The 14,275-nt window shown below is 27.2% G+C and overlaps 3 protein-coding genes across 3 annotated transcripts; 1 reads left to right on the plus strand and 2 right to left on the minus strand.

Moving 5' to 3' along the window:
- Nucleotides 1-1,129: 1,129 nt before the first annotated feature.
- LOC105432430 (venom allergen 3-like) lies at nucleotides 1,130-4,545 on the minus strand. Its single transcript, XM_011647238.2, has 5 exons — nucleotides 4,313-4,545; nucleotides 2,706-2,876; nucleotides 1,965-2,046; nucleotides 1,730-1,862; nucleotides 1,130-1,449 (listed from the first exon to the last, which is right to left on the minus strand). Exons 1-5 carry the CDS (start codon nucleotides 4,433-4,435, stop codon nucleotides 1,278-1,280), a joined length of 681 nt encoding a protein of 226 aa, XP_011645540.2. The 5' UTR covers nucleotides 4,436-4,545; the 3' UTR covers nucleotides 1,130-1,277.
- A 3,786-nt stretch (nucleotides 4,546-8,331) lies between these two features.
- LOC105432428 (uncharacterized) lies at nucleotides 8,332-9,175 on the minus strand. The gene is given in 2 exon segments (XM_011647237.3): nucleotides 8,332-8,493; nucleotides 8,496-9,175. Coding segments are annotated over 2 exon segments (657 nt in total). The 5' UTR covers nucleotides 9,037-9,175; the 3' UTR covers nucleotides 8,332-8,377.
- An 834-nt stretch (nucleotides 9,176-10,009) lies between these two features.
- LOC105432524 (uncharacterized) lies at nucleotides 10,010-12,417 on the plus strand (the record flags this gene model as incomplete). Its single annotated transcript, XM_011647375.3, has 2 exons — nucleotides 10,010-10,363; nucleotides 10,680-12,417. Coding segments are annotated over 2 exons (735 nt in total), but the record flags the coding sequence as incomplete, so codon positions are not given.
- Nucleotides 12,418-14,275: the final 1,858 nt, after the last annotated feature.

Genomic DNA, 14,275 nt, shown 5'->3' on the forward strand with positions numbered 1-14,275 from the left:
AAACAAAAAATAAAATTTGAATTTATATGCTAAACATTATCGTACAAAAATATTATCATTATTTTCAGTATTATTTTTTAATACGATTTTCGTGCATATTTTCTTTTTTATTTCATTCTTTTACGATTTTTCGTGATGGAAGTGATATCTTTTTTTAATTTCTGTCCCTGAAACGATATTATTAATATATAATCTGTATACAATTGCAAAATTTATATATTATCTTATAATTAATTTTATAAAATATAAATAAATAATAAATAGTTTTATCAATTAATGTTTGAAATAGTTTATTAATAATTGTGTTAAGTAATACATATATATCGATATTATTTTAAAAACATATAAATTTTATGGATATATATATTTAAAGATTTATAAAAAAAACTGAGAATAGCGACGAAAAATATAATTTAAATATTGTTTATAAACTTTATAAAGAATAAATGTAAAGAATATTAAATTTAAAAATAGATTACAAAATTTGTTTCTTTTATATGTTATTATCATTTTTATGTCACGTACTGTGTTGTTATTCTGATTATTCTGATATTATTTATTACTTCCTTAGTTACAAAAAAATTTTTATCATTGTTAATAAAAATATAGAAAAATGATTGTAAATCTATAGTGAAAAACTGAAATGTATTTATTTTAAAAATAGAAAACTAACCTTTATAAATATTAAACATTAATTTTTATTTGATTGATTGAAACTCACGTGTGCTTTGTAAAATTATTAAATAAATTTTTTTACATTCTAATGTAAAATACGAAATATAAAATGATTTATAATATTTTTGAATGATTTTGTTTTAACATTTTTAAAACAGTTTTAACATTTTAAAAACAAAATAGTGAGGTTAATGTAAAATATATGTGATTGTTTTATACAAATATGTGTAATTATTCATATGTTTTAAAAATTAAAAAAATTATATTATTTTATTTATTCTACATCTTTGTTTCTAGATATATTAAACTAGCTGAAATTATATGTATTTTTACCTTTTATCTTGTATTTTAAAATATATTTAATTTAATTTAATATTTAAACCTGAAGAAAATTTACTAGACAGTATTAAAAAGAAGGAAAAAGAAAAGAGAAGAAGAGAAACAGAAAGAAAAATTTTGCTTTTTATTATTACCATTATAGTAATTGTAACTGTTTATTTTTAGTTTAGATAAGGAATATTACAGTTTTGTATTTATTTTTAGTTTTTCTTATGTAACATTGTATTATTACATTACATTTATTATTTATCGGATTTATTGCTTTATGTCTCATATACTGGTTTATTTTGGAAATTTCCACTTGGACCATAATTACAAACAAGTAAATGCGCAACGAAATTGCTCTTAGGATCGTTATATTTTGCTCGTCCACAACCAATTGTAGTTGTCTTACCCCAAACAACTTGAGTGTAATGGCCTGTTTCTGGATCAAATCTACAAATCAAATTTTAGAGATTTACAAATATTTTAGAGATTTATTAGAAAATATGTCACAAATGCATTTTGAGAATTATTTTAATTAATGTTTATTGTTTAGAATATTATTCTATATTCTATATTGTCTATGCTAATTATGTTTTGTATCTATATAAATGCAACCTAAAAGATTAGTTTGAATTTTAATATACGTATTCATTGTCAATACTACAAAATCTGAAAGTATGATTAAAATGTATGATTAAAACATTTAATCCTAAAATAGAAAGATACTTACTTATACTTATAAACTTCCTTTTTATCAAACTTGGATACTTCATCATACCAGAGCTGAATAAGATCTCCCAAAGACGATGTGTTTTGGCCGGAAGCATATGATATGGCTATGTTTTGACCAACTTGATACTTAGCTGCAATACCACATATTATTAGCTAATAAATAAATCAATAAATTATATATTTATATAATATGCAATAATAAAATGTATTTATACATGTATTCCGATATTTACCTACGTCTCTACATTTATCATGCTCGAATTTGCATTGATTGGCCCATCTTTGCGCAATTTCTGCAAGTTGATTGTCCCAGGACTAAAAAATGTATATGTGTATATAAAATTATATATATATATATATAATTAAACAAGAACAAATTCTATTTGTAATTTTATATATCATTACATTGTTCCTATTTTAATTTGTATTATATTTTTGTGTGTATTAATATATTTATTGTAAACGTGTTTTTTTATATATTATATTGCATGAGATTATAAATAATATTTTATTTTTATAAATCTTTTTTTTTAGTTATATATGATCGAAGGAAAATATTTTCATATTTTCATATATTTTCTTTACAAAATTTCCATTCGAATATTTCTCGGGACTAAATTCTTTTAAATATAGATATTATAAATAATTATGTATGTATATATGTATGTATATATATGTATGTATATATATATGTATGTATATATGTATGTATATGTATGTATATATATATGTGTGTGTGTGTGTGTGGTGTGTGTGTGTGTGTGTGTGTGTGTGTGTGTGTGTGTGTGTGTGTGTGTGTGTGTGTGTGTGTGTGGTGTGTGTGTGTGTGTGTGTGTGATGTGTGTGTGTGTGTGTGTGTGGTGTGTGTGTGTGTGTGTGTGTGTGTGTGTGTGTGTGTGTATTTTTACCTAATGTTTCTCTAAATTTTACATATCTTAACTTACTATTAACAATTTTATTAAATACTATTTTACCAAGTTTGGCATGCTTTTTGCTGAAGGTTGTGGACCTGGATTTCCTCTTGTTTCTTGACCTGATGCGACTTTCTGTCTCAGTTCGTTGTGTTTATTTACTATACTCCATTTTTCATTATCATTAAGGCCAACGTGTGGATTATTTCCGCATGTTTGTGCTGGTTTTGATGACTGCAATATAATTTTATAGAATTAGCTAAGTACACTCTAATATATTAAAATCAAATTTTTATTAAGCATCTCAATTATAACGCTTTTAAAGAGAAAAAAATTAACAATTTTTATTTAGTTGAAATAATATGATTTTTTTATACATTGGTGTTTAGAAATCTACATTATAAGCGAATAGTCTATTACTTATAATTACATTTTTAAATATCTTGTCGCGCTTCTGATAACAGTAAACACGGATAATATACGCTGAATTGTCTTTTCGCTCAGACGCACGCTTTTTGTAAATTTTTATTAATTTTAACATCTTATTAATTATTGAACATTGCAAAATAATAGAAAACTTTTCTGTATACAATATGATATTATACTATATAATATAATGTATATATGTATATATAAAATATGTTTTCTGTTCTCTTTTAGCTATTAAGATCTTCTTACTGGTTTTTAAAGAACACAATTTTACACAGAAAGGAACGGCTTTAATTTATATACTATGTGTTACTATTTAATAAGATACTTACATTTTTTTTTGTTCTTTTTTTTGATTGTTTTTTTTTGTTATTATAATTAGAAATAATAAATCAAAAATTTAAAATACATATAAATAGTCAGTCATATTAATATCTAGATGTATCATTTTATTGAAATTATATGACATGTGTAAAAGTCAATATGTTTCTTAACTTTAATATACATTTAGCTTAAATCTTAATAATAATATTTAATAAATATCTTTTAAGAGAAAGACGAGAACACTTGAAAAAATAATTATATAGTACATGAATCATAATATGAAGATATTATTATTATTATGTATATTTATTTTTTTAATATTATGAAGGTAATAATTTCCAACAGTTTCTTTAATTTTCCTGATACTTTTAGTATTTTGCAAAATGATGCCTTTATTAAATAATATGCTTAAAAATTTTTATAGCTTAAGTAGAAGTCACAAGGACTTTAATAAAAAATAGGATATAAAATTATAAAAATATTTAATGCGGGTAATCATAATAAAAAAATACAAAGTTTAATTAGATTATTAGTATTAATTAGATTATTCTTTTTAAATTAATTTTGAAAATATTATAAAAATTTTATATATTTCAAATTTGAACAAAATAAATCAGATATATTTAATTTAAAAACATTTTAAAGATATCTTTATTGAAAATATCTAAGATGTTTTTTAAATGTTTGTGTTTAAATTTTGGATTTTCTGGATATTAAATATTGCTTTTTCTTATTTAATTACTTAAATTTTTGATTAGGCTAAAATATTAATTCTGTGAATAAAAAATTTAATTACGCAATAAATTATATAAATTATAATTTGTTGAAAAACGTTTTTAAATATTACAAAGAAACTGCGCTAACGATGATAGCGAACTTACAAAATGCTATTCATATTTGTTGCCGTTGTTACTTACGGTAAATTGACACATAGTATGAATGCTATTTTTCCATTTGCATGATTCTATGTTGCAGTAATCAACTGCGGTTACGCCTGTAACCACTACGATTACAAGACACAGATTGTAAATTCCTGTCATAATAATTTTTTTATTTGATATTCGTTAATTTTCAATCGCTATTTTGTCGACTTTCTGGATTTCCTTTCGAACTACTACTAAAAAGTAAGACAGAACACAGCTACAATTTATATGTAGCGCGTTATCAGTCACCCAACGGCCGTACCAATCAGTCATCCAAGTTAACATTTTAATTTATTTATAGTTCGAGCATATGTTGCATTTTTTCTTATTTCTGTTCTCCATTGTCTCTGTTAAGAAAACATCACTTTATCACTTGTACACATGTATTATGCAAACATTAAAGATATTATCAATGTATTGTATACTTTTCTTAGTATCTATCTATCTACTTACACTTCAGTACTCATACTTCAGTACCTACGAAAAACAAAATATTATATTTTTTATACTTAATCACTATTTACTTATTTCTTTTGCAAACACAAAAATAATAATAAATATAATAATAAAAATATAAAAATATAATGTATAATAATATAATGTAATAATAAAATTGAGATATATTAATTATTATTTTTTCATATATCCTACTGCAAAAAAATATGATTTTTATTTTGCATAGAATAATGGTTTTGCTGTATTTAAATATGCTGTATTTAATTTTAGACACAAATCTAAAAATAATTTTGTAACATACTTAATATGATAATTGTAAAAATTTTTTGTTATCAATTTTAAACATCTTACATAATTATTTTAATAAACATTATTTTTAAATATGATCATCTATATTTTCTATGTGACCATCTATATTTAGATATTTTATATTATCTATGACTATATGATTATATGTAGATATTTCAACAAAACTATTCTTTCCATATATGAAATTTTACTTGGCATTAACAACATTCAAATACATAATTTTTATTATTTATTTTTATATCATTATACTGCCAAAATAAAAAAGTCATAACAAAAACATAAATTTATAGTTTCTTTATATTTTACTTAGCTAAATAGTATTAAATATTTAGTTATATTTAAACAATATAGCTGGCAGTATTAGAATGTTAATATTATTAATATAAAAAATTTATAATACATATATGTTGAACAAAATTAAATTGTTTTAAAATAAATGACTCAAATGGTAATGAAATATTAAAAAAAAATAAATTAACAAGTGTTATTGTCTAAACAAATTATAATAAGCATATGTAATAACAAAAGATTGCCAGATTTAACAGCATTTATTTGCATCTTTACGCATCTTTGTGCGCCTTTAATACATTCAATTTTATAATCATAATTAAGTAATATGCAGAAGTGTATTAAAAAATACTATAATATGCAATATATATAAAATGTCACATTGACAATTGTTTATCATTAAAAAAGTATTCAGTAAATAATGCAGTAAAAAGTTTTATTATAATGAAAAATGTATAATAAATTTTTTTTATTACTTGCTTAGTTGTCAAAAAATATTACTATAGGAATATATAGTATATTTATTCTTTTTTTTTTTAAGATTACAATTTAAATAGTATTATTTAATTAAAGAGTATTAAATGTTGACTCTTTTTTACGTAATAACATTTACGAAGAGTAAAGTAAAATCTTTTTATTGTTATATATAGCGTACATTTTTTTTAGTAATCACAAAAATATATAAAAATAAAAACTGTATATGTTTAACATATTGTCAAACGCATTATAATAAAGATGTTTTAAATTTTATTAAAAACTGAAAAGATTTTAATAATTCCTTCTTATTCAAACATGTAAAATTTCATTAGTCTGATAGTTTGATGTAAATTAACATGTTCGATAACAAGACAAGTGATAAGACATTTGTTTTGTGCGACCTTGGAAAATTAGTTAATGCACACATGTTCATTATAACACTACGTATCTGTTTCTATTAGAAGCTATTGATAATATTTCAACTACGTCGTTAGAAAAATATATTCATTTCAACTACGTCGTTAGAAAAATATATCACACATTTACGCATTAGTTTTATATTCACAATAATTTTAGTAATTAAAAATATCTATTGATACGATTCGAATAATTTAAATATTGTTGAAATTGGATATCCTTTTTTTTTCTGAAAATTATTTAGAATTATTTTAAATTTTTTATATTTTTATTGCTTTCACTTGCTTTCAGAAAGATACAATTACATTTTTCTACATTAAGTGATTTACTGTTAAATCAATGTCACAATTTCTTATAGAAATTCGTGTATTAATAAATTCAGAATTATCAAAAGCTATCAGATGAATTGAAAAATCACACTCTAGTCAAATAAGCCTCGGCTTATATTCATTATATGCATCAATAGAACAGGACGACTGAAAATAATTCGATTTCGAGTCGCGCACTTCACTGAGAAATCATCGTTTTTTTTTCTTTATACTCTTTTCCATTCTTACAAGACTGTTGGACGTCAAAAAAATAGGGGCCTTGGTGGGCGGGTGGCTATTCGAATCTCTAAGAGATGAATGAAAGCCAGGAGTCCATTCATGTGCGCACCTGACTCCAAGCTTCGAATCGTGAGAATCGATCCGGAGATTTTTCGAGATTTCTTTCTTGTCGTAATAGGTATATTCCGCTTAAATATCTTTGGGAATATAGACAGTGTTGCACGGCAATGACGAGATTTCAGGAAGCTTTGTGACTGCTATGTCTGTATAGCTTTATATTGCTAGATTACATACACATCTATCGCGTACATCGTCGAAAATGTGCAAAAAAATTCAAGAAATTTGTGTACTATATAATTTTCGCCGAATTTGCAATAATATTTTTACTAAATTCTGTAATTATTAGAAGAAATATTAAGTAATCTAGATTGCAACTAAACTACTAAAGCTAATTTCTTTTTTTTTTTAAACATTTATTTTATAAATTATTGATAAGATAGATATTATACTACAATATAAAATGTATTATTTATTTAAAATTAAAGTATTTTTTATTTACCCATTAGATAGATTAACCTTAGCCTGATATATGTTTAAAATCAAGAAGTGCCTATTATCTTTTCATTTCATAAAGATGAAAGGAATTGGACATCTTGCTATTAACTTCTATAATCTTTTCTGCAATAAATGTGTTGAATTCATAAATATAGAAAAATGTTAATAAATTTAAAAATATAGCAATTTCTATTAATGAACATATCGATTTAATTTAGGAAACGTTTTAGGAATTTAGGAAAAGAACAACGTCTGACACCTGTTGCGTTTTGTACAAACTTGTGTGTTCCTATTATTCTGAAAAGATATACCTGATCCGACACAAATTAAGTGCACACAAAAAATTTAGTAGAAGAGCTGACTACCGAATCCTCAATTTCTCATCTTCTCATACAATCTGAAAATTTAATCTGACACGCATTAATAATTATCCTCATCACACTGATAGATAGATTAGTCTTATGAGATTTATGAGATGAAGATTAATCTTATAAGAACATAGTAGATTTTATTATATTCTTTCTTTGCCTGAAATATTATGTTATTTATATTTTTCAGAGGTAAAGAAAATTGAAAATTATTTAATAAATTTAATTTTTGAGAACACAATAAGCAAAAATGTAATAATATAGTAAATTTAGGATTATTAAGTAAAATTAAAAAAAAGAGAGATATTTAAAAAAATTTTATTATAATATTTTTTAAAATTAAATTTTTTCTATTTTTGTTCTTTGTTTTATGAAATAAAAGTAAAAAAATTTTTTATTATGACACATTTTAACCATACAATATTTTATACAAAAATACATTAATGATGTTATTATATAATGTTGTAGGATATATTATAGGAATATTAAATAAAATTAAGAGCAAATGTATTATTATAAAAAATACATAAAAATGTTCCAACATTTTATTTTTAAAAATTTATATTTCTTATTTATTATTTTTTTATGCGTGTCAATTTTTTCGTAAATGTCATCTTCATGAAAAAAATTGATCGTTAATGTCATCCATGTTCTCCATCAATATGATCTTCATATATTTTGTCAGTATCTTTATGTTTCTCATTAGTGTCATCTTCATGTTTCTCTAATCTCTCAGATTCAAGGAGATCTTCTTCTTACCATTCCTCGGTAGCCATGGTCGGGGTGTCCGAAATTCAAGATCGATCTTTTGTCTTTTATCGCCACTATCACAGTGTTTTCTAATTCTCAATAGAAAAATATTTGGATTTTCCTCAAGATCGATTGTTCTTTCCATTCTTGAACTTTTAGTTTGTCTACTCGGATAAGTTGTACGCGCACTTGTAGCTTTATCTATTATGCGTGGATACAAAGTGACCGTGCGACATCCTATCTCCTCGCAAGTTTTCTTTATCCCTGGCATGTCCTCTCGAGGAGTATGACAGAATTTTAAATTTCCGTCAGCCATATCGAACGTGACACCGTCGTCGCACTTGATGCGGCTCGACGATGCCGATTCTTTCGAGGCTACCTGACTAATGCATTCGCACGGAGGATCGTACTCTTCTTTGACCGGTTCCTTCTGCATCCTGATGATGACGCGATTGTCATTGATGATAGCTTCGATTTCCTTGTACGGCTGCTTCTTTCTAACGATCTCCGATACAACTTTGTCAGTTGGAGTTTGCTCTGTATTGGACATTTCAATGTTCAACTTTGATTCACTTCTGCTCCTTGGAAACTGCTTGCTCACGCTTTCTTTTGAAATCACTGCTGCGCTTATTGGTCTACGTGAAGGTGTCGAGTATGTTCTAAATGCATCTACAGCAACAATGAGAACATTGTGGAGAAGCTAATGATAGGTGCGCGAAAGGAATACGCTCTAAACATGAGCGTAGGTAGAATATAATGAAAACTTTTACGATTAACGCAGCAACAAACTTCGCTTTCGAATGTTGGATAGATGTGCCTTGGTTTTTTTATCGTTTCGAATTGCGGACAACATTGTGATGCTCGTATTTGTGAATGATGTAAAGTTCTATCTAGTCTTCTATCTAGTTGGAAACAGCAAGGAGAACAAGGTGCTTGCAATTCGATTGGTTTAGGGATTAAGGAAGGTTTTACTGGACAGCCACAATTGTAAGTTGCCGTAATCATTTTTACAATTCTGTTTTTACGTATACAAACAACAGGACATTGAGTAACATGATGGTAAATTATTACATAAATTTTGAACAGGTTATCCTAATGGTGACATGATTTAAATAATTGATTTGTAGAAATAGGGAAATGGTAGTTTTCAACGTGCATTTGTTTCCTAACATAAATATGACAAATTGAAAAATCGATTTCAACAAACTGTACAGATCCTAACCACATTTTTATACAAAAATGGGACGTTAAATAAATAGTTGTTTTACTTCAAATCATCAGTAAAAATGCAGTTTTCTAAAGGTAAATATTAATAATTTGAAGAAAATAAACTTTAATTAAATTTGGGGTTTAATTTAACATCAGCTTCATCCTATTTTTATGTTTGTTTTTATTTTTTTTTTATTATATTTAATTATCTAATAGAATTAATAGAAAATGAGAAAACTTTATAAATTATTTTTCTAAAATAAAATACGTACGTATCTATCTACAATTCTACAATTTTGTTAAAATAATTTTAAAATGTTTTAGATGTATGCCTCTATCCTCCAATATCTCATTCGCCTTGTCCGCCATTATCCTCGTCAAATTCACTTGTCAAGGATGTTTGTTCAAAATATTATCAAGAGATCGGTGCAGAAATGATTAGTAACCAGTTAATTATCAGATTGGAGAAAGATAAAAATAAATCAAAAAAGAAACGGGAATGGGATCCACCTTGCGATTGTGTCGAAATTCAGAGACCAACGAGTAAAACAGGCCCCAAAATAATCAACGCAGATTATGATGATCGTATTATATTTCGCGTTCATTCGGCATCCCGTTTCTACGGAAAGAAAGAGCCTCCTTATACATCACAAACGCTCGCTTACAAAGTTTGTTTGCGATTCAAAATTTAAAAAAAGTACCGGTTTTTTATTCGCGCAAATAAGAAAAAACAAAATAGATCAATATATAAATTAAATTTAAATCAAAGCGTACATCGAATCAGAAACTATTATTTATTTTGTAAACATTTTTTTGTACATTTATATAATTTTTTAATTGATAAATATAGTTTTATCATTTTTAATTTATATAAAATCTTCAGAAGAAAATATGAAAACAAATTGAAGGAAACAAACATGTTAATACAATTTATAATTTTAATTTCTTTTTGCTAAAAAAGATATATAATTAAAATTTTTGCAGATCAGATCGTGCAGTGATGGACAAGATAACCATCAATGCAAGACCATTACGGTTTATCCTCACTTCAGCTCTGAAACGCAGGAAGTATACAGTGATCACATAACAGAGGGCAATCAGAATATCTTTTTATTAAGAGTTAAGAAGAAAGCAGAGCACTCTGAACAGAAAAATAGGAACGTCGAACTTGAACTCAGAACACCTAAACCACCATCAATGTCACCGCCTATACCTGCATCTGAACCTGAATCTGTAGTTGCACCACCGCAAGCCGTTGCCAATTTAGAAACAGAAAATATGAAGGAATTGGACACAGAGGAAGTTATAAAACAACCAGTGAAAGCAGAAAATAAAAGAATCAAACAAAAAAAGAAGAGAAAATAGTTACCAACCTAAAAGTAATACAAGTGTAATGTACTCACTTATTCTACTTTAAATAAATTCAAATAATTTATAAGTACATATCAAATAATTAAAAAAAAAATGCAATATATAATGTAACTATATTGTATAAAAAATCGAGAGAAGAAATCAATGATTTTTCAAAAAACGTGTTTTTCTAAATTTTGGATTTTATAAAATATATATAGTTTTGTGTATCTAGGCATTCATCAGTAATTTTTTCATGAGGGATGGACAAGCATTCATTTTATTTAGATGACTAGATTAAAGAAAAATATATTTATGACTTTAGTAAACCATAAATGAACATTTTTCTGTTCTGAAATTTAAAGAATACAAATAAATAAATAAATAAATTCATAAATTTTAATCAAATCTATCGGTAGTCTTTGATGATATATTCAGAAGAAAAGGCTCAGACATCATTTACTATTATGCAGGTAGAATGTTCAATGAAATACATGTCACATATTGAATACAAAACTCAGCATGCCTTCGGCTTATTCATAATAGCCGTGCAAAATTGCTTCGTTATGGCCGACTAGATGAGCTCTTCATCTTTGACTCGTTTCCTTTTTTCCTTTCCTCTATTCAAAAGAACATTATGACAATCAATAATACAGCACGCTACTGGAAACTACATTGTTAAATTTCATATTATCGTAATTGCTTATTAACCTTTCATTCTTTTAACTCCTATATGTCGAAATTCGTAATAACTTTGCAATCTACATGTATGCCATTGGGTCAATTGGGAAAATATGCAAAAGCACGTACGTTAAGAATTATTTCTGCGTATTCTTTGCACAATTGCGTAATAGCATATATGCTTTATCTATCTTTATGACGAGACACTTAGCATTATGTCTATTTTATTCATAACTTTCTTCAAATAAAAAGCTTTATTTATTATTGAATCGTGAAATAACGCAATATGGATGTCTGAATTTAGCTATTTTAACTAGCTAGTTTTTAGGGAATACCCGAAACATTTTCGACTTGTCCTCATCATATTTCCTCGGCATTGTCACCGATTCTCGTCGAGGCCGTCACAGCCGGCGAATCACGAATGTCCCGCGAGCATCGTCCGCGACAACGGTCGTGGTATCTATTCGACGTGTAAAGTTAAAACGCACAAAAGAGGGGAATGTATGTCGCGATTATCGGCGTGTATCGAGGAGAGCGAGGCTGACAATGCGGAGACGCGAGGGTAAGAAAATGCGAGGGCGGTTGCGTAAGTCGTGAATGGCGTGGGAGTTCATAAAGGTGTCGTTCACATTCTGTGTGGTCGCGTTAAGGGCGCTGACAATGGCGCTGGCCAATAAATTAGAATGCCACGAGGAAAGAACACGCTCTCGATGCACACGGGGAGAAACGGCGTGACGAGCACGTTTGCGGCGGTGAGTGAAAAGCTACTCGTTTTTCCTGAGCCATGACGGGCCTAAAGAGGAGCCTGCGGTCGCCGATGAATGGGGCGACAAGTGACCGCGATATTATACGCGGAACGACTGTCTGCGAGCTAAGAAGAGAATCTCGACGCGCGAGATCGGACGTTTTCGAGATGAAAGAACGGCGATAATTCATAGGCCACTTGAGAAAAATGCGTAAAATCGAGATGCCTTTTCGCACGGCTCGACATAAATAAGATTGAAGACGTATAGAAGAGCTGGCGGTATCTTGATTAAAGGGGACTCTTGCGCTGCACAGATATTTTACAGATAAAATGTCTGTATTAAGGAAATATGAAAATAATTCCAATAGATAAAACAAAAAAAAATAATCATTCTGATTTTATTTTTTTAATCCTACGTTGAAATACGGAAACATTTTCAATGTCAGTGTTAACAGACTTTAATGATAACCGTTGCAATAAAAGTTTTGCAGAATGAAAGAGGATGGAAATTATTAGAGGAAGAAATTAATTTTTAATTAAAATAAAGAACGATAACATGGGAAATGTTTTGATTCTCTTTTTCAACAATTTACTTTCAGTCTGGTATAATTTGCTCGTTTTCCGTTAATAATACTAATTGTTGCGAATAATGGATGAATTAATAAATCAACAGGCACGTTCACCGCAGGCGGTAACGCGCATGATCGTTCAGGGTGGTCCATCGATTGTGGCATCGAAAACTGCAACCTTGGTTGCTTGATCTGTGAACGAAAGATAGGGGGGAAAATCGTAATATCATTATATTACGTCACACAGATGCGCGGATCGGGGGTCTCGAGACCGCCGTTTTTATATTGCGGTTACTGCACCATTGTGCACCCCGATGTTCACAAAGGGCCCCAGGAAAACTCCCGCGGAGAGAAGGTCTACGACATAGCCAGAATTGCTGATTGGCCGGTTCCCCTGTCAACAGTTATGATAATCTGTACATATTTCCTGCATATCTTTTCTTTCCGATTCTTGATTGTCACCTGTCAAGGTTGACAAGGCATCCTCATTGAATTGGAAAAATATGTCACACGAATAGATTATTCTTTTCCATAATGCATTATGAGGCATCAGATAAAACGTAATAATTGCTTTACAAGAAAGAAATGTGATTTCTACTAAAATTTAATTCAATTATTTTTAAAGTTACATCACGATTTGAATACGTAATATAAATAAAAGGTAATTTATAAGGTAAACTATTATGCAAAGTTGGAAATGGTATCTAGCACTTTGCATGCTCTGAACGTTGTTAATATAATTAAAAATATTAAATACAATCGAATATAAATAGTTGTCATAGAATATAAATAATTAAAAATAAAAGTAAATTGATTGTTTAGTCTTTATCGTTTGTAAAAAAGATTTTGTAAAAAGTTAATTGTAGTGATTGTGTCTTGAAAGTAATCGCAGATGAAAAATCATTTCAATCTTTTAAATTTTCATTTGCAGTTTTAATTTTATAGTCAAATTGAGATAATAATTGATTTTTTTATAAACGGTTGATAATCAAGGTTCCTTTGTTATCAAACACTGTTTATTTTACTTGAATTGAATTTTTTTTTCTTGGTTTCGATAACTACTTATAAGACATCGTTTTTAAGTTGACTGTCAATAGAGAATTGTTTGAAAATTATTTTAGGCCCAAAAATTTTAGATTAATTTTTTTCTCCAAGTTTCAACGTAAGTTTAAAGTATCTAAATAAAATACCAAAGTAGGTCGTCATTGGAAATATTTCGTTGAATGATACAAAAA

Source organism: Pogonomyrmex barbatus, unplaced genomic scaffold (assembly GCF_055798465.1).
Source record: "Pogonomyrmex barbatus isolate J1 unplaced genomic scaffold, ASM5579846v1 scaffold1, whole genome shotgun sequence".
Taxonomy (NCBI): Eukaryota; Metazoa; Arthropoda; class Insecta; order Hymenoptera; family Formicidae; genus Pogonomyrmex; species Pogonomyrmex barbatus.

What these genes read in the sequence shown, in the direction of transcription:
- LOC105432430 (XM_011647238.2), bottom strand. Translation starts at nt 4,435, where the DNA reads ATGACAGGAATTTACAATCTGTGTCTTGTAATCGTAGTGGTTACAGGC. An exon ending in ATACTATGTGTCAATTTACC is followed by an intron (nt 2,877 to 4,312) that starts GTAAGTAACAAC and finishes ATTATATTGCAG; the next exon opens with TCATCAAAACCAGCACAAAC. An exon ending in AAGGAAGTTTATAAGTATAA is followed by an intron (nt 1,450 to 1,729) that starts GTAAGTATCTTT and finishes TTTGATTTGTAG; the next exon opens with ATTTGATCCAGAAACAGGCC.